Source organism: Equus quagga, chromosome 6, assembly GCF_021613505.1.
Source record: "Equus quagga isolate Etosha38 chromosome 6, UCLA_HA_Equagga_1.0, whole genome shotgun sequence".
Lineage (NCBI taxonomy): Eukaryota > Metazoa > Chordata > Mammalia > Perissodactyla > Equidae > Equus > Equus quagga.
Window position 1 is genome coordinate 2,152,069 of NC_060272.1, and position 20,230 is coordinate 2,172,298.

General features: G+C 56.0%; 1 protein-coding gene across 2 annotated transcripts in view; it reads right to left on the minus strand.

The window, feature by feature from the left end:
• TFDP1 (transcription factor Dp-1) overlaps window positions 1–20,230 on the minus strand; it is a 45,099-nt gene that overhangs the window by 9,119 nt on the left and 15,750 nt on the right. For both annotated transcript variants that reach the window (XM_046664542.1, XM_046664541.1), the window contains 6 exons: window positions 13,815–13,881; window positions 6,405–6,511; window positions 3,276–3,397; window positions 1,986–2,151; window positions 1,181–1,324; window positions 538–606 (listed from right to left, as the gene is read on the minus strand). In XM_046664542.1, the coding sequence (XP_046520498.1) occupies window positions 538–606; window positions 1,181–1,324; window positions 1,986–2,151; window positions 3,276–3,397; window positions 6,405–6,511; window positions 13,815–13,881 (675 nt within the window). The remainder of the gene's footprint in view (window positions 1–537; window positions 607–1,180; window positions 1,325–1,985; window positions 2,152–3,275; window positions 3,398–6,404; window positions 6,512–13,814; window positions 13,882–20,230) is intronic.

Consider the following 20,230-nt stretch of genomic DNA (forward strand, 5'->3'; position numbering starts at 1 on the left):
ACAGGGACAGCAGCGTGCTAACACGTCTGAAGGAACAGGGACAGCAGTGTGCTGACACGTGTCTGAAGGAACAGGGACGGCAGCATGCTGACACGTGTCTGAGGGAACGGACAGGACACGCTGACGCGTTCTCTACCATACTTGCCAACCTCTGACTGGTAATTGCCAAGACGCACATCAGGCCCACGCGCAGCTTGCATACTTAACCTGGGGCTTGCCGCTCAGAACATGCTTCACATGTGTCCCCAAGATATCCCCCTGCCACTTAGACATTGTGAAAAGTGATACACAAGCTCTCAAGTGTGCACATGCTCACGCTCACACTTGCACACTCTCTCTAGGAACAGGGCCCATGTCTGCAAGAGTTTGTATCAGTGACCCCGCCACAGGAGGAGCTCCGTGACTCTATGAAACTCGCGTTCCACACGTCCAAGCAGAGATTTTATTTACCACGTAGGAACGTACTGTTGTTGAGAAAGAACTAAATTATAGAACGAATAAAAGCTACCGTGCCTCCAAAGATAAGCATCTCATTACCTGCAGAATGAGTTCTTGAAGCTGGGACTGTTTCTGTTTTATTCTTTCAAGTCTTCTCTGTCTTTCTACCTTCAAAAATAAACCCCCCATATGGGAAGTCGTCACGACTTGTTTAACACAGGACGTTTCAAAACCCCCATCAACACAGCACCGCCCAAGCAGGCTCTTGCCAAAGACGTCGGCCCTGAATCTAAGGGTGGGGACAGACGGATCTAGAGAGTGGCAGGCGCCATGGGACACGGGAGTTTCTCTCCAATCTCAAAACGACACATTCTCCTCCTGTCTTCTCTGGTTTTCTGGATATGGTTAATAACGATATTAAAAAAAAATCCCACAAGCAAGGGTTCAGAATTTACCTACACTGGAGACCACGTCCTGACAGGGCCGACCACCCCCCGCCCAGCGCGCATCTGCAGAGCCCAGGCAGGCTGGACGGAGAGCGCACCAACATCAGATGGGAAGGGACAAGCCTTGACCAGACACCTCAGGACACGGAAACCACCTGTCCACCTGCTCCAGGCAGGCCCAGGGCAGATGGCACAGGCCCTGTCACAGGGAACAGAGCTGCAGACAGCGCTGCTTTAAGCAGACAGCTCACAGATAATCCCCAGGGATATCTGGGAGGTGACGGGCCAGGCCGTACCTCCAGGTTCTGACATTCCTGAGCCGAGTTGGTGGGCAGGCCGATCCACTTGATCTCCTTCTTCTCCTTGGAGATGATATTCATGGCCATGAGCACGTTTAAGGCATCGTAGACTCGCCGTCTTATGTTCTTCTGGTCATAAGCCTGGGAAGATGCGGGGGATCCCAAACGATCCGGAGCAGCTCACAGATCAATGCTCACACGTCAGACCCCGCACACACTCAGGGAAGGGTCTCCACTGCAGCTCGCACATCAACGCTCACACGTCAGACCCTGCACACACTCGGGGAAGGGTCTCCACTGCAGCTCATGGATCAACATACACATGTCTGACCCCGCACACACTCAGGGAAGGGTCTCCACTGCAGCTTGCACATCAACGCTCACACGTCAGACCCCGCACACACTCGGGGAAGGGTCTCCACTGCAGCTCGCACATCAATGCTCACACGTCAGACCCCGCACACACTCGGGGAAGGGTCTCCACTCGCCCGTGTGGTATAAACTCATCGCAGCAGCTCCCAGCATCACTCCTAAGACGTCCACAGACCCCGCATGGCTAATGATGTAGGGCGGCCGGGAGAGAGCGCGTTTCTGTTGGGGGAGGTCACCCGACACACGGCTGGAGCCCACGTGTGGGAACATTTGGGGACGATGGGGCGTTTTACCCACAAATGTGTGAGGAAGGGTCCTGCAGTTCTCAGGACTTCTCCACACACTTGCAGTCATTTCAAATGGAGACGGAGCAGGCGGTGGCTGCCTGTGCACTCTGCTGCTCGGGACCCCGTGCGTGCAGCACACTTACGGACTCGCTGGGCAAGATGTGGTTATCGGCGGCACTGAACTCCGCCACCAGCTCGTCGGCCACCTCGTTGTAGGACGTGGTCCCCTTCCTCTGCACCTTCTCACAGACCTTCATGGAGAAGTGCCGCAAGCCCTTCCCGTTCTTCTCGCCCTTCCTGTTGCGTTTCCTGCGGGCGCACCGGGGGAGGCAGCAGCCTTAGTGTTCGTGGAGCCGGCCCTAAGACGCACGCTCACCTCCAGGGTGCGAGTCCTGCCAATGCCAGAGCCACACGCAGCCGGGGCCCTGGCTCCACCTCAGCACAGCGGCAGGCGTTGACGTCTCCTTGCTTTGAAGACCAGAAAACCAACTTCGAAGTGTCCAGCCCTGACATCTGTACCTTTAACTCTCAGGAAAACGGGGCAAAAGTCCAAAAGGGCAGGACAGGACCAGCACCTGTCTGCTGCGCCTCAACACACCGAACACCTCTTACAGGATGCCGACCAGCGTCAGGAGTTAGGTGAGTTCTGCCACAAACTTAGGAACTTTCAGGGCGAATCGGAGGAAGCTGAGACGGGCCAGTGGGCATGCCACGCTGAAAAGCAGGGTGGCCTCAGGTCGGGGGCAATCCAGCATCTTGACTCTAAGTCACCACTCGGAGGAAGGGTCCTGACCTCCTAACCGGGGGGACTTCAGGGCTAATGGGTTTGCTCTACAGCTAGCCAGACATGGTTCTGCGGCTTTGTTTTTGTTTGTTTGTTTTTAGGGAAAGTCACACAGCTGACCTTCGAGTAAAATCGTCTTCATATCAGTTTGCGTTAGTGGAAGAAAGGATCTAACGGTGTGGTGGGCCATGCAGTGGGGCTGTCACTGAACAGCAAAGTCATGCATGGCTGCAGCGGGTGAAGCTGCAGAGAGACCATCGCATTCACACGACAGTCCTGAAATGCTATCCCTCAAGGCAGACAACGGGAACCTCAGTTACCCTGTGCTGAGAAGCCAGCTTCCTCCTCTTCCCACCAAGAGCTGACCACCTTCTACAGCGTAGCCGTCACCCCACAACCACAGGGGTGGCTCTCCCTCCCACTACAGTGTGGCCTCCACCCCACAGCCACAGGGGGCTCTCGCGGCCCCCACAGCGTGGCCTCCACCCCACAGCCACAGGCGCCCCTGTAGCTGACTTGTCCTTCATAAGGAAGAGTGTGCCATGATGACACATCTCTTCCAGGCGTGCGGTGGACATTTCTTGATCCTCTGGCATGAGGCAGGCCCTGTGGCCAGAGAGCAGGGTTACCGTTCTGGCAATGTGCTTACCCGGCAGACCAGGGTGAAGGCTCTGAAGGCTGGTTCTGGGAGACAAAGTGGGCGCTAGGCGTGTGCGGGCTTCCGACCACGATCGTGCTGGGCGCCGCAGGCCGCTGAGGAGTACCAATCACCTACAGCCAGAAAGACAACCAGACAATGAGGATCCATCCCACAGGCGATGCTGTCATCTCATCATTTCTCACCGCCCACAGCCAGTGCTGAGCTTTACTAACCACGCACATCAGAAGGAAAGGGACAGTGTGAGGACCCCTCAGCACCTGGACTGCACCAAGAGCATCCAGCCCGCTCTGAACGCAGCTTTATTCCCATCAGCCTCAGGCAATAACATCCCCAGCCAAACAGAAGCACAGAAACATCAGGCAGCCTGATGGGCCGCCCACAGGGCACACACCTCAGGGCACGGCCTCAATGGGGTCACGCTCAATCTCATCGTGTGGGGTGTGTAAATCGGGGGTCCCAGGCATGGACCCCACGGGGGACCCCACACGCCCCCATCTCCCTCTCGGCCTCTCCTACTTTCCTTCCTTCATTGAAATGGACAGGACTTTCTCCTCCAGTGGTGCCAGAGAGAGGCCAAAAAGGGAACAACTCTCAGAACAAAAGGGACATAGGGTAGGACACGTGGGGCCCACCAGGTCATCCACGTGAGGGGAGCCCCATCCCGACAGCAGCTTTGTAGGGGAGCTGGGTACCCCAAGGGGCAGGGGAAGGGAGGCAGTTGGTACTAGGAGCAAAGGCAGGGCTCCCCGCCCCAAGGGACGCACACGGGTGAGCACAGCTCAGGGATGCAGCACGCAGCCGCCCCCCGCCACGGCATGTCTGGCACCAACCACCTGCTCCACTGAAGGACAGACAGCCCTGCTGTGTCTTTCCACAACAAAGATTGAGAATGTGGGTCCCATCAGTTAATAGTCAAACGTCAACACCAGGACACACAGTCATCGCCTTGCCCAGACAAGGAAAACCCCAGCTTCTCAAAGATCTTATTGCATGACTTTATCTAAACCAATGAACTGAAATTACTCAGAAACACCATTTCTCAGTCACCACACAGCACAGGGCCAAGGGCTGGGTGGCCCCGCGGGAGGGTGGACCACAGCCTCAGGACTCAGTGCAGCCGCTGCCCGGGCTATTTCAAGCTGGATGCCCCCTCCAGTCCCCTTCTTAGTGGGATAAGTGTGTTACCTGCGCAGCCCTAATTCAGCTGACGGGGCACTCAGTAAATTCTCCCTAAGCCCAGGTCACCTGTCAATGTTAATGACCCACAAACCATGGCAAGAAAAACAGCTCCACCAGATTTCATCTGTTAATTCATATTTCCAGTGATGAAAGCTTCGTCACAGTTGTTCAAACCATAGGTCAGCCTCATTTGAAAGCCATGAAATCAAATAGCAAATTTTCTGAAAAATGACACAGGAGAGAGAAGAGGACAAATCTCCCTGAGGCGGGAACATGCGTGAACTTCTGCTTCTGTCCAGTGAGTGTGTGACGGGCACGGGGAACCCCTCCAGCTGAGGCTCGTGTGCACAGTGTGTGCAGCACGGATCCGTCCCTAGGTTCCACCCGGACCCGCTGGCCACACTCTGCAGGGAGCAGATACACGACGCCAGCACCCCTGCAGCAGGCAGAAGCAGACGTAATTGGCCTCCCGTGCTTGCTCCCCCAGCAGAGGGCTACCTAACTCCAGACAAATGCCCTCCCTCTCGTCCTCGCCCTGAGTTCAATGTTGTGCAGCAAGCGTGGAAACCCAGAGGGCCAGGTGTGACCGCTCACAGGAGGGCCTCCCAGAAGATGGACAGGTGAGCCCCAGAGGCTCCTAGTGCCCACGGGCCATCACCTGTGGCACTGACATCTGCGGGTTTTCTCTCCTTTGCTGTTTCAACTATTTTACATGGAAATCTTGTCCCGAGGGGAACAGTCTGGGCCATGAGCCAAGTGCCCACCACCAGTCAGGGGAGGGGGCCCACAAGCCCCGGTCACGTCTTCACTCGCGTGAGGATGGAGCCTTGGCTCCAGGCAGAGCAGCCAGCCCTCATTTCTGACCCTGTGACATGCAGGATCCAGGAGCCATGTAAGGTGTGCGCTCCAACTCACAGCACCGGGATCTTGTGAAGGATGAATTACCTTTACAAGCTCCACCCAAAACAGCTTAGCATCACCGATTTAACTTCAGACTGATAAAGTTTAAGGTGCACAACAGAAAAACCTTTACATTAATTTTCCTCCCTACTATTTATACTGACAATAAAAACAGAACTGTTCCTATACTTGATGAGGTTTATTCCCAGCCTAAACCCTACTATAATACACAGTGCCCATAAAATAAAATTGTATGCGTCACAAAGTAAAACATAAAATGGAATAGTTTATACCAAAAGACATTTATTGAAAAGCTGTGATGTGCCGAATATGGCCTAGGACTTCCACACACTATCGCTTTCAAAACCACCACAGCAATTCTGCTAAGAAACTGTGGTCACATTTTCCTGATGGGCTGGGTGACGGGCAGCAGCTGCACACCCGCCTGGGGTGGTTGCCTGGAATGGGAGCAAGCTCAGGGGGCAGTAAACGCCCTCCTTTCTCACAGCCCAAGAGTAGGGATGACTTCAGCCTGACCAGCATTATGCCGCGAAGAGGGCCAATAAGTCTCACAGGTGGAGCTGATCATGGGTGGGGCACACAGGAGGGAGGGCGCCAGGCATAGTCCCAGGAGCACAGACTCGCCCTGGACCCTCCTGTGGGGCGTGACGGGAGGGGACAGGCAGGGACACGGCCATCCTGCAGAGCGCCAGACCCACTGTGAGCTCCGCACGGACACCACCCCCGTTTCCCAGGCAGGTAAGCAACGTCCACCATGATGAGGGTCAAGGCCACGCTGCCCTGGCCTGGGCTGGGTCCCACATTCCAGCCGCACAGACGGAAGCCCCAAGAGGGGGAGGACACACAAGCCCTGGGAAACCACCTGCACAGAGCCCAACGCTCCCAACATCTGAGCAAGGGGACCTCCCCGCCCCGCAAGCACTCCGCCACAGACCGCAGTGGCCGGCCTCCCACCCAGCCTCCGCGCGGAGCCCAGGGCCACCATCCCAGAGCCGCAGGCCGCCCGCCCGGCCTCACCACTTGCTGTGCGATGTTGACGTTGGACTGTCCGAACGTCTTTGGCAGGAGCTGCTTCCCGAGCGTGTTCACTGTGGACGGGTGGACGGCCACCAAGGACACAACACCTGCAACAAGCAGAACGCAGTCGGTTGTCTCCTGAATTGGGGTAAAGGCGACAGTTCCAGGACGACGCTGCTTCTAATTAGAAACCCACACTCCCCCACTTTCACCATTTTAGATCTGTGGTCAGCTGCCAGCACCTCTACGAGGCTTAATTCTCAGTTTGGGGGGACTGCATGGATGCTCACTCTCCCAGACAGCCAGCCCCTCTCCAGGCACTTCTGCATCCAGGGGCTGGGGGCTCAGGTGGCCCCGGGTGCATCGACCTGCTCTGAGCCCCTGTGGGGTGTCTGCCCACTGATGGAATATTCTGGTAGGACTACAAGACCTGGAGGTGACAGCTCTTAAAAGCCTACAATTCTCCGAAAAATACAGAATAGAATTTTAAAGTCAGAATTAACTTGTATCCCACCATTTCTCTATATTTTCACAAAGCTAGAAATCCAACAATCCCCTTTCCTTGAGAAGCGGAATCACATTTCTGCTTCCAGGAAGAATGCCCGTGAGGATGATGCCCCCTCCTTGGAAACAGACGACCTCAGGGCAAAGCCGAGGGAAGGCCCACGTGGGGAGGGGAACAATCACGGGTCAACAGGTGAGGCCCAGAGAGTCCGTGTGCCTGCACCGTCCTAGGGCCTGGGGATACAACAGTGAATGAAATAATAAAATATTTTATTTTACGTAATAGATAATAAAATATAAAATAGAGTAGAAATGATAAAATTTCAAAATATAAAAATAAAGCCCTTGCCCTCATAGCCTCAGAGGGCTGAGAGAAAATAAGCAGAGGAAACACATAAAACGGGTGGCGGTTCCCCAGGAAAGAGGGCAGGGCACATGGCACCCACAGGAGGCAGGAGGCAGGTAGCTCGGCCCTGGAGAACAGGAACCGAGCAGCACGGTGCAGGGGAGCTCAGCCCACAGGCACAGAAGGGCCTCAACACCCACAGGGAAGGCTGGCGTCTGTGGCTTCTGCCACACGAGGGGAGGTGAAGCCCAGGCTGGTTGTGCTGCCGGACCCCCCGGGTCTCCCCAGAGCCGAAGGGCCTCCTCCAGCCGGCCAGGGGCAAGCGGGGAGCCGGGCTTCTGTCCTCGCAGGGTTGGAGGTGGCGGCTCTGCGGGCGGGGCCTCCACAGAGGCCAACCTGGGCCGGCACTTCCTTCACAGCCCCGTTCAGAGTCGCAATGACGTCCAGACATCCAGCAAGACATCGTCTTCCACGTGGCTCCGGGAAGTCTCAGTGTTGAACCCTTTACAGTCCGTGCACTTTAAAGAACACACTTCTTCAAAATTCAACAGAGAATGGACTTGGCTCTACATGTGAACACTGAGGAATTTCTCTTAGTGACCTAAGGTGACGGAGACAGTCACCCCTCAGTTCCACTGGCTAAATGTTAGTATTTTTACCAACCAACAACAGATACTTAAATGACTTTCTGTAGTTTATTTGCTTAGAGTTTCTTATTTTCCTCTAAAAATAAAGATTTGCATCTTAACAAAAGTAAATTTTTAAAATTGTTTTAGATATATGGAAAATATTTTAAAAGACAAAAATAAAGTTATTCTATTTTGCGCTGAGAGATTTGAAATAAAGTTAGGCAATAAAACATTTCCCTTTTTGGATTCTCATACAGATTATTAAGTAGTAAGTTTCCAGGAATACTGGATTGATTCATAAAAAAAGATAACACCGGATTTTTTCCAACTTGAAAATGATTCTCTAATTTTCAATGGACCTTCTTTGATAGAAGCTTGCAGAGTCACTGTCAGCATCAACAGTTCAGCCCATTCTTACAACATCGTATTTTAAAGCTTATTTTGCATGTCAAAGACATGAAGTCAGAACACGTCAGTCGACAGGACCAGGCAGTCATCCTATATGGCTAGACCCGCAGGTCTGGCCAGAAGACTGCCCACTCACTCCACAGCCAACATGACCCCCCAGGGCCACAGGCGCGAGACGACTCCCATTTCCTCCCAGCTGGGGTCTGGGCGACAGCAGAGCTGCGAGGCAGCAGTGGACGTGCCAGGGGTCCGCTCCCTCCAGTGCCTCTCCTTTGTGCTTTCATTGAGCGACAAATTCTTCAAACACAAGTACTGCGTTGCAGCCTGGCTTGCTCCAGGCACCTACACTCCACTCCAGTGACCACGTCACCATAGCTGCCGAAGAGACTGAGCAGCAGAGCCACCTCGCAGCCCCAGTGTCCACATGGCAGCTCTCAGGTCGACAGGCACGTCCGTCCATTTCCCACATTCTCCACGCAAGACCATGGATCCAAGAACGACATGAGCACCGTGTGCATGGGCCTTAAGATGCAGAAAAGGGTGTCGATGGCAGGCATCCTGCATCTCTGCTCACACTGTCTCAAGAACTTCAGGGTCAATGGAGAAGTCTAGCTGACGTCCTTCACACAGCGCCATGATCATGGGAACACGAACAGATGGCACGGAAAACGCCCTCGCTCTGTTACACGGATGCTGCAGCTGACATCAGGTGGGCCTCCTGCGGCCAAGCAAGGCTTTCTCTCAGGTGGACCCGCCAAATAGGATCTGGGTCCCAGGTGATCCGCCCCAGAACCACCACGCAGCCGCTCCACACACATGTACACACACCACAAACACGCACACACACCCCACACATGCATACACCCCCCCGCACACACACACACACACACACACACACACACACACACACACACACATGCTCCTGGGGCCAGAGCTGTCCCTCTCCCAGGTTCACGTCAGCTGTTGACTCGTCATCATCTGTCAACCTCAAGAATGGAACAGTATCTCATTTTTGGTTTAATCTGACCATAGAAATTAGAACACTTAACACATCTCCCTGATAAAGTCGTCGCAAACAGTCTCTTTATTGAGGGGGCAGGAACTAACATCTCACTAACAAGACAGGTTAAACTGAAACACAGCCTAGGAATCTACTCAACAGAAATAGTATTGTTTCAACCATAAAATGTGCTTTCATGCAAAATTCTGCTTTCATCAACAGAAAAAGGATTCTAAAAATATTACAGAAACACATTTTTGTAATTATGAATCGTATTCTGTTAATATAGGTTTTAAGATAAATTGTGAAAGCGTAAGATTTGGTGTTTTCTTGAAAATAATTTTAAGCAAACATTTTTAAATTTTCAGAACCTAAAGTTTAAGAGTTACTATTTCGCCCACCATGCTATCAATATTCTGTCTGCTGACAAGGCCACAGGGCGCTACCGCGGCCTCTGCCCGCTGCCTCCTCACGGCTCTGCCACAGGCGAGGGCAGCTGCTGCCCCACGGGCGCCGGGGCGGCTCTCCTCTCAGTCCCAGGAGGAGGAGCTTCCTCCCTGCGCAGACAGGCCGCTTTAAACTCAGGAAGAATGGGCTCTGGGGGAGCTGCTCCATGGAGGGAGTTGGTCCTCGTGCATCCTGGGCAGTGACCCGCACCACTTCCCCTTGGGGCAGCGTTTTCCTCAAGCCCAGGAGCACGGCTCACGGGTGGGACATCGTCACCACACTTCAGGGACGGAGCAGCGAGAGCTAACGCCTCTTGCCGCATTCCGTGAGGGCTGCCACCGGGGCCGAGCAAGTCCTGCTGCTTCCTCCACAGTGGGCTCCACTCCCGACCGTGGCAAAAGGCCAGTTTGAACTTACCCAACACGCGTGTTCAAGCATGTGTGTGTGCGTGTGCATGTGGAGGGTACAGTTTCAAGAACTATAAAGAACACGAAGTTTTCAGTCACACATCACTGCCAACTTCTCACCCCTCCTGCCTCTGCACCCTGTTCTACAGCTGAAGACACTGAAGCAGGACACGCCACGCCACAGGGCCAGGTGCTCTCACCCATGAGACGAGGACGGCGATGGGCAATGCTCCAGGTGAGAAGAGCGTGGAGGCGGCCCTGCGGCCCAGAGCTGAAAATGTGACTGCACGCACCTGCACAAAGGGCTCAGAGTCTTCAGGAGAAAGACGAGTTCGTGTTAATCATCCACTGACAGGAAGGAGAGCTCCATCAGAGAGGGGCCAGGGAAATACGGGTGGCTCAGAAACTGCCCGGAATGGCCCAGCCACGGAAACCGAAGTCACGCCATCACCTGGAGCAAGTGTGTGCATCTCAAAACATCACAGGCACACACGCCGGAGTCAGAGTGTCCCCAACAGTAAACATGCACCAACACCCACCATGACATTCCTAACTGTCCTCACAGGCACAGGAGGGTCTCTCGCAGTGAGCAGGTTACTTGTATGATAAACAAAAATTTCTCAACTTGAAAAGGCAGCAAGTATGATGAAGGGCAGACAAACAGCTGCAGACCAGAGAAGAGGGCGCACCAGCAGCTGTGGCCCCAGGTCAGGTCTGAGCAGAGGACCGGGAGGGAGCAGGGTGTCGGGAAGGGCGCGTGGCGCCTGCCTGGCAGAGGCGGCGGCCTGAGCCCAAGCAGTGGCTCCCATCTGGCTGGAAGAGAAGGCCCATGAAGGAGCAGTGAGAAACAGGTGAGAAGACAGCTGGGCAGGGGCTCCCCCAGAGGAGGGGCGGGCGCAGGGCCCCCAGGACCAGGCAGGGAAGTGGACAGACTGCCAGCGGGTCGGGGCCGCAGGAGGAACGCAGGAGAGGAACACCGGTGAGGGCCATGAAGTCTGAACACTGACAGCTCCAAGCATTGGTGAGGATGGGGGGGTGACCGGGCGCGAGTGGCGCAGCCACGAGACCCAGCTCCCACTCCTGGGAGTGAAAGCCAACGGCTGCAAAGGGTCACGCGGCATCACGGCCACAAGCAAAGCCTGGCGCAGTCCCGACAGCCGCTCTTCGGGGCCCGTGGAGACCAAAGGCTGGCATTCAGTGCGTCTTTCTGGGAAATAGCTTTTTGAGTCTCGCAGTGGGTGATGGTCAACCCTGTGTGTCAGTCTGCCGAGTGCTAGTCCCCGGTCAACAAGCTGAACACCTGCCTAGGACTATCTACCTGACAGACAGATGGGATGGAGCACATGTATGAGAGGGGCGGTCAGACGACCTGGTCCTGCTCCCTCCACGGGGAAACCCCCAGTGCCCGGAACAGCATCTGGCTGCACATTCAGACGGACGGCAGCTCTGTTTGCTACAAACGAGTTCTCTGGAAGGAGACCCGCGGCGGCCTCGCCTGTGTGGGCGGGGCGAGGGCTGCGGAGCGGGGCTACCAGTGCCTTCTCATCCCCAAACCTGCTGTGAGGTGGGAGGGACAGGAGCCCCGAGCGCCTGGGGCTGCAAGGCCCAGCAGAACCACAGGCACAGAGGGAGACGCAGGAGAGCCAGGGAGGGGTGGCTCAGCAAGCCCCCCGCCCACCACGCGACTAGAACGAGCCCAGCCAGGAGGACAAGGGCAGCCCGGGCTTGGTGCCGGCACTCCAGGTGCAGACATGAGAGAGCTTCAGGACCAGTGACAGCAAAGGCAGGTCAGACAAGCGAGGCTGGAACATGCACAGGGCAGGACAAGGGGGCCGCAGAGCACCAGACCACGCCCAGAAAGGACACAAGATGTAAACGGCAAGGGAGCTAACACCAGAACACTTCAGTGGCGTCAGGAAGCTATGATTTTCCAATTCCTCCAATTCAGGTCCCTGGTTCACAATTAAAGCCAGTGGGATTTCAACACAGATTCGTTCATAAGAAACAAGACAGGCGCGTGCAGCCCTAAGTAACCTTACTCGGGAACATTCAAACCACAGCGAGTTCAAATAAAGGCCAGACCAAAGACTCCCATCCTTCACAGGGGAGCGCAGTTGGGATTTTTCATTATTACTTCTGCTTCATCATTTAACAGCACATGTGATGCCTGAAATTTCGGAAAATTTTTAATGTCCAACGAGTTACACTGAAACATTTCACTGGAGGAATCTGTGAATGCTACAAATTATCAAGATGAAGTTCACAAACACTGAATCCCTCAGTGAACGACCTCGGACAAGAAGAGGAAGAGGAGCAGCATCGGCAGAGAAGCAGGGGTCCCACGACGCCCCAGAACTGGAGAAACCGGGGGAGCACAGGCGGGCCGGCGGCCGAGTGGCTGGTGTGAGAGGAGATCGGCCAAGCCCTGGATGGGGCGAGAGCACAGTGGCCAGCACTCGGCCGTGTGTGAGGCTCCTCGGACGGAGAGCCACCACAGGCACCAGAAGGGGACAGGACGGGCGTGGGTCCACCAGCCCGTGACACGCCGGGTTTGCTCAGGCATGCGGGGAGGGCCCCGAGGGCCTGGGGACCTGGTTCCACACGGAGGCGTGTGATGGGGAAGGAGAGGGCTGGTTCCCATCAGCGCTCACCAGCAACGGATGCACACGAAGGGGCTGGGACACGGCGAGACCAAGTAGGGGCCCACACCCATCTCAGATTCTCCAAGGTCACAGCAGGTGCCAAGGAGGACCTGCTAGGGCCTCGCTGCTGGAGTGAGAAGTAACTTTATGTATGAAGGTCATGAAAAAAACTACATCTAAGTGATCCCCAACCAGAAACTAAGTCCCACACCGCAGGCCTCCCAGCCTCCAGGACGGCTGCCAGACAAGGGGGATGTGACGCGGCAGCCACACACGCCCTCCCCTGCCCCACAGCAAACTCTGTAAGACGAAGCCCGCTCCCCAGGCCTCTTGGCAACATCACACGAGCGGCACCGATGGCCCTGTGCAAACATGGATCAGAGCTCCAGGCAGCGCAGACGGCACAGTCAGCCGGCTCGTACATCAGCTCGAGGCGCGTGCCCAGCACCACCGAGCCGGCACCTCCACGTCCTGGAGTTTACCTGAGGAATAACCGGCTAGGACCACATGTCTGCAGGTGTTCATCACGTGGAGCCTTTAGGAGGGAAAACGCAGACACAGGACCCTGGAGGAAGGGCTTCCACCGACCCGGCTCCACGTCCTCCCCTGAAGTCCAGGGATGCAGAGAAACACGGCTCCCGCGAGAGCTCCTGACTGGCGGAAGACACCGCTCCACCCAGCGCATGCGCCGCAGCCCCGTAGACTAGAGCTTGTTTCCGCGGTCGTCAGGGCGGCCACAGGGCAGATGCCTGGAGAGCCCCCAGCAGCCGTGAGGCGGGATCAACACAGTGACCTGTGTTTTCTTCTTCACAGTTTTCTACCTTTCCTGAATTTCTGCAAATAGTACGTAACTTACAAACCAAAACACACTCAGGCCTGACAAGTATCGTGGGTGCCATGTCTTGGCCATCAGGGGATCCAGGGGCCTTTGACAGCTGACGAGGGGCTTTCACATCAGAGAACCTCACACACACACCATGCTGGATTCGCTGGCTGACGCACACGCGTCCCCTGCACACGGCCTTACCTTTTCCAGGACTGAGGTTCTGGTCTATGAAGACCTTTAGCTCCCCGTTGGCTTCAATTAGACCGGCCTGCAAAAGGCAACAACAACATCAATAAATATGTGACATGGAAGAGGACACAAGGCTGAGGCTGTCAGCGAGCATCCTCGTAAGAGGCTGGCGAAAAGCAACACACTCAAGACACAGACAATCAGCTTCAGCAAACGAGGGCAGGGGCCCAGGACGCCCCGGCCTGGCGCAGGAGCCAGCGGGGCCTTGGCCCCGAGTTACTTGAGTGTGATAATCAGCTTAAAAAGATCACTCGAAGATTCCAGCTTGAAGGCTTAGCCCTTGAAACACTAAGGAAATACTGCTTTTACTTGAGAAATCGGCACGTGCGTTTTCAATGGCAGTGTCTGAGGCTGGCCGAGGCAGACCCAGGTGGACATGGAAGTTCATTCAACCGCCTTGAAGGCAATCTGGCAACTCGGCCTGAGGACAGGCGGGGCTTGCGCCTGGTCAGAGCCGGCGCAGGGATGCCCCTGAACAGGGAGCAGACGTGCCTCCGCGCACAGGAGCGCCAGCCTGCGCAGGCAGAGGGCTCCATCCCTCCCCTCCCCTTAGCGACCGCGGGATGCCCGATAGCCCAGCACCCCCACCTCGCAATGCTGTGCCCACATGGGTGTGCCAGGCAGGGCTGGTACAGTGGGGCCCACTAACGGTACCAGGCACACGTCAGGTCAGATGAAGGGCAGCACACGCCAACACAGCAAAGTCTGGGCACTGACACATCACAGTGACCCTCTCTAGGTCCAAAAACAACTGGTGACCTGAGTTCTGCTTCTGTTTTTCTGGATCCTCATCAGGAGAATTCACACTCATAAACCACCACGGGCATGGTGCAAGGTCAGCACTGGGTTTGTGCGCTGCCCACTTTCCCACATCTGAGGACCATGAGTTTCCCTGCTCTCCACTGAGCACCGGGAAGAGCGTCAGCACCCACAGCAAACACCACCACGGTGTCATGGAGGCCCCGATGGGCGCGAAACTCAAGCCTCCCAGCCCCTGACCTGCCACCAGACACCACACGTGTGTGCACACATACACACACATGCATGCAAACACACTCCCATGGATACACACCCACACACACCATATACATATACACACCCGTGCACGCAAACACATACAGATAGAAGTGCACACACCTGTGCACATAAACACACCCACACACACCATACACACACATGCCTATGTATGCAAACACACATACACTCATGGATAACCACGCACACCATACACACCCACGCACACACACCTGTGCACATAAACACATATACACTCACGTGGATATGAGTGTATCCACACACACATATGGATACACACCACACAGACCCTACACACTAACTCGTACACATGCACACACGTAAACATACACCTACACTCGTACACATGCAAATGTACACACCTGCACATAAATATACACACATGTACACAAACGATGAGACAGCTGAGTGGACCTGGGCAGACGAGCCTCCCCTCCCTCAGGTCGGGGCCTCCCACCACCAGGGACCAGGGCAGCAGGCTCCAGAGAACAAGCCCCCAGGAGACCCGGGGACCCAGCATGCAGGGGCTCACACCCATGTACACAGTCACTTCGCACACGTGCACCAGAGCAAGCGTTGAAACACAAGCTCACGCGCCCGTGCCGCACATCTGGGTTTCCCTCCAGGACGCTGGGCACGAGGCCAGCCTGTGAAGGCCCCGAGCACAGCTCCCAGCCCGGCCTGCTTCTCCAGGAAGCCAGGGCCTCTTCCAGCTTCTATTCTCTTCCGCTTTGGGTGAAATGTCAGTCCCCAGGGGCCCAGTGGAGGCTGGAGCCCCCATCCCAGGAGGAGCCGCAGGCCTGTGGCTTCCAGGAGGGACATCCTCCGGGCGCACACATGGCAGCGACCAGCCTGGAGCACACACATGCACAGCCCCCCAGAGACTGGCTGTGGGAGACGGCCCACCTTGGGCCCCGCTCCAGGTGGGGATGGACTCACTGCATCCACAAAGCACACAAGAAACCAAACACACCCAAATGCATAATCCCACAAGAAATCGTGGCAACACATCCTGACCCGCTGACGTGACCTGGGATGGAGATCAGGGCCATGCGGCTGAGGGGCCACCACCAAGCCTCAGGGCCCAGCAATGCCAGGTAGGCTATTTCTTGGACTCTCCAAAACTCCAACCTCCCCCCAGAAAACGAGGAAACTTAGGGCCTGCCCACGAGGACGATCACAGACAGAAGATCACCTAGGGACCTGATGCATTCATAGTGCCCTGTTCTGAGCCTCCAGCCAGGAGGTGGGTGAGGATGGACTTTGTGCTGACCGTTTGGGCCACTGGCAGGTGGAGCAGGACAAGCAAGCATGCCTGGCCAGGAGGACAGGACCAGGCAGCCGGGCTCAGCAGGGTGTCCAGCTCTTGAGTGAGGAGCCAGCGTGATGCTGGTCCCAGCAAGTTCCTAGGGACACAGGCCCAGAGCTCCCTGGAGCCACAGGACGCTAGCTGCCACAGAGCAAGGACCCCACTGTGGCCGGGAAGGACTGACTAAAGCCATGCACCTGAAAGAGGCAAGGAGACAGCCCGGGTCACCCTCCCGCTGGATGACAGCCCATCAGATGGTCTGGCTCCCACAGATCTCGCAACCCCCAGAATTCATCAGCTCCACACAAGATGGCTCTGACGACTGTCCACCATCCTTCACCACCAGAACTGACACACGAGTGGATGGCCGGCGGACAGCGGAGTCAGCAGCTGCCGACTGTGAAGACTCAATGAGAACAGGGGCTGTTACTGCTCCCGGAGGTCTGCCTCAGTGCAACCGGGCCTCTGTCTGCCCCGCCCCATCACAGGGCCACTGCGGCGTGCTGCTCCATGCGCTGGTACACTGACCATACAGTAATCAGCGTTTCACATTAGCCGAGGAGGCTGCAAATCACCTGCCATCAGATGGGAGCCTCTGGCACGTGGCAGGAGCCGCCAGATGTTTCTCGGTCCTGCTCCACCTTCCGGTCAGCCCCAGCAAGGACATGACCCTGGCAATCACTGGGCAACCCAAACCTGGGAAGCTCAAGGTCCCGGGAGCTCACCCCCATCACTCCGCTGGGACACACAGCCTGACTCAGACGTGTCAGTCAAACCTGCTCTCTCTGGGGCAGAAATGCTTTAGCTTCCCTCAGCCACACGCTTCTCGCACTAACTGCCCAGTGACTAGACGGGCCAGGAGCGCACCGGCATGGCCCTTTCCACAAAAGTCTGAGAATGGATAAGGAGGCCCGTCTTTCTCTGCAAGCCTCGATTTTATGATCTAAGGCTGAAGAGCAATGGGAAGATAAAAGCACAGGAAATAAAGGAAGACAGCTGGTGAAGAGATAAGAGAACGAAGCAAATCCACACAAGCGCGAAACTAGAGACAGAGGCCTTCACGCCCACAGTTCCAGCCACAGCTGCACTCGAGCAGCCTTCCTGCTCCTGGATCCCAGAAGATCCGTAAATGCACCTGCTCACGCTCATTAAAACTACATTCTGTCCCTCAAACTCCAAGAAGAGCCTCAGGTAGAAAAGCAGGCTGGAATTTTGAAACCCACACCTGCGTCTGGTAACTCCATTGACCCTGGTCAGCAATGCATCTCACGGTTCCCATCAGCCCTTTGATCTCGACAGCGAGAACCCATTGACACACGGGGCGTGCAGCAAAGCGGAGTCGACTTCCGGGCGGGCTTTCTCAACAGCAACTCGACCGCCTCTCGGGCCTGGACAACACTGGCCCAGGGCTGTCCTCACTGCAGGGTCAGCGTTGCCCTGAGGACACCCAACCCCACAGGCGTGACTTCCGGGGCTGCGCTGCTTCTGAAATAGGCCCCCTCTGCAGAGCTGTCGCGTGAACAAAGACAAACCCAGCCCAGCAGGAGCGGGAGACCACAGGGCGGGAAGTCTGACTGGAAAGGAAGCCGAGCTGCTGGCGACCGCTGTCCTGACCCCACCTGGGGCAGTGACCAGCTCACCCCAAAGCACGTTTTATGGGCACAGAAATCATCTCTATTTGACAACACTCTGTGTGTCGAATCACAGAGAACATGCAAGCTTGCTTCGCCACCGAGATCAGAAAACAAAAACGCCGCTTTTGTTCATAGATCATTTGAAGAACGGCAATGCAACAACCTTCCAGAAACCAAGCCTGGAGGACGGCGACCTTCCTAAGACGGAACCAGCAGCCCACAGACCCAGGCGACTCGAGGAGGGACGAGCACCCAGCCTCCAGGAGGCCTCTGCCCACCCATCCTCTCCCTCCCAAGTCGGCTCTGGCCCGTGATCAGATGGAGACCACGGGAACGGCAGAGTGTGACCCGGGCTGGGTCACTGTCTTTCTGGACTGCTTGCTCAGGGAAGCTGGCGGCAGGTGGAGGACGCTCCAGTGGCCCCACAGAAGGTGGCGTGGTGAGGCACAGGCGTGCTGCCCATGGTCTCCTCAGAAGCAGGCTCTCCAGGCCCCCAAGCCTTCGGAGGACGGCAGATCTGGGCGACATCTTGACGGAACTTCCCAAGTGAGCCACCCCCAAATTCCCAATCCACAGACCTGTCTTGGGGGGATGATACGTGTTTACTGTTATTCTGAGCCACTGAACTTTGGGCTCATTTGTTTCACAGTAATTGATAAGAGTGGTTAAAGGTTTTCCCTAGAACATAAAAAAGCCCTTCTTTTCCTCAAACCAAGTAGTCACAGAACGTATTTGCAGACGCTATGTGCAGCTTTCCTGATGTCACAGGACTGACTGCAAACTGCCAAAGAAAAATGGTCATGACCAAAATAACTTACCTATGTCTCCTGATCTCAGATAGAGACCCATAACAACACTGTCGAGTCGTCTCTGTGAGGAGCGAGACCCCAGGAATGAGTGAGCTGCGTGGCACCTGGTCAGCCAGGTGGGAGGCTGCTCCGAAAAGCAGGACCGCTTCTGACAACTGAGGAGTTAAAGGTCTTACAGGAAAACATCAGAGTAGGACAGATCCTCGAGGTCGACTGGCCTCCACCAGGACTCAACCACACCAGTTCCCACCCTGATTCGTCCTAAACCTAAACACCAGAGACACTGCACCACACATTTCCCCAAACCCAACCCAAATCCAAGGCTCCCAGCACACTGCTTCTAAGTCTGCTCTCTGAAGATGACAGAAGTCATTCGCGGGCCTGAAGACCCACTCAGAGCAGAGACGAGCCCGCCTGCTGCAGGCCACGTGTGGCACAGCATCACTTTTGTCTCCACCATCCGCAGGTGCACAGCCCCCAGGACAGAGCCTCCTGTGTGCACAGTGGCTGGTGCACGGGACACAGCTGTGGTACTGTGGCACAGGCCCCAGCCCTGCGAGAACACAACACTAGGCGAGATGGAACCACCGTGACAACATGGAATTCAGGAGAGAAGCTGGTCTGTCTCGAACCCAAACGAACTAACTCAGGGACACGTGGAAAGGTCATCAGCATTGTCGCCCACAGAATCGCAGCTTCAGCCTTCTCATCATGGTGTTCCCTGAAACACCGCCCCTTCGTGGAGCATGTCCCCAAAGGACAACTGGAAAACCTCAGAGACCCCACTGTCGATGACGGTGAGGTGCAAGAACCGACTAAGCCTGGTTAGAAACACTGTCGTCTCTCCTGAGAGCTCACTCCTGCCGTGCAATCCCCGTGTGGGCAACGGTAGGACAGCCCACTGACATCCTGACTCTGGCCTGTCACTGTCACTCACTGCTCTCCACCTGCAGGGAGGACACCCACCCCCACCTCTGCTCCCTGCTCGCTGCACCGCGGCCCAGCGCCCCATGGCTGGCGTGACCCTGAGTGAGTCTGAAGTCCCGCCTCCATCCTTCCTGCAGCACCAGCCCCCCTCCTGACAAGGATCACAGCTGGACAGGTGAACCTTTAAAGATCCACGGGGTGAAGGGACTAGGGGGCCCTGACGGGTCCTGAGGGGGTCCTGCAGACTTCCTGAGGGCATTCTGTGGAGGTCCTGAGGGGGTCCTGATGGGGTCCTTTGAGTGTCCTGACAGGGTCCTATGAGTGTCCTGTGAGGGTCCTGTGGGGGTCCTGAGGGTGTCCAGACAGGGTCCTGCGGGTGTCCTCAGGGCGTCCTGATGGGGTACTGTGGGGGTCGTGAGCGCATCCTGAAGGGGTCCTGATGGGGTCCTGTGAGTGTCCTGTGGGCATCCTGAGGGCGTCCTGATAGGGTCCTGTGCCCTGCAGGCAGGCATCCTGACGGAGTCCTGAGGGTGCCCTGTGAGTGTCCTGCTTGTGTCCTGAGAGGGTCCTGTGAGTGTCCTGTGTGTGTCCTGAGGATGTCCTGTATGTGTCCTGAGGGTGTCCTGAGAGGGTCCTGTGAGTGTCCTGCGTGTG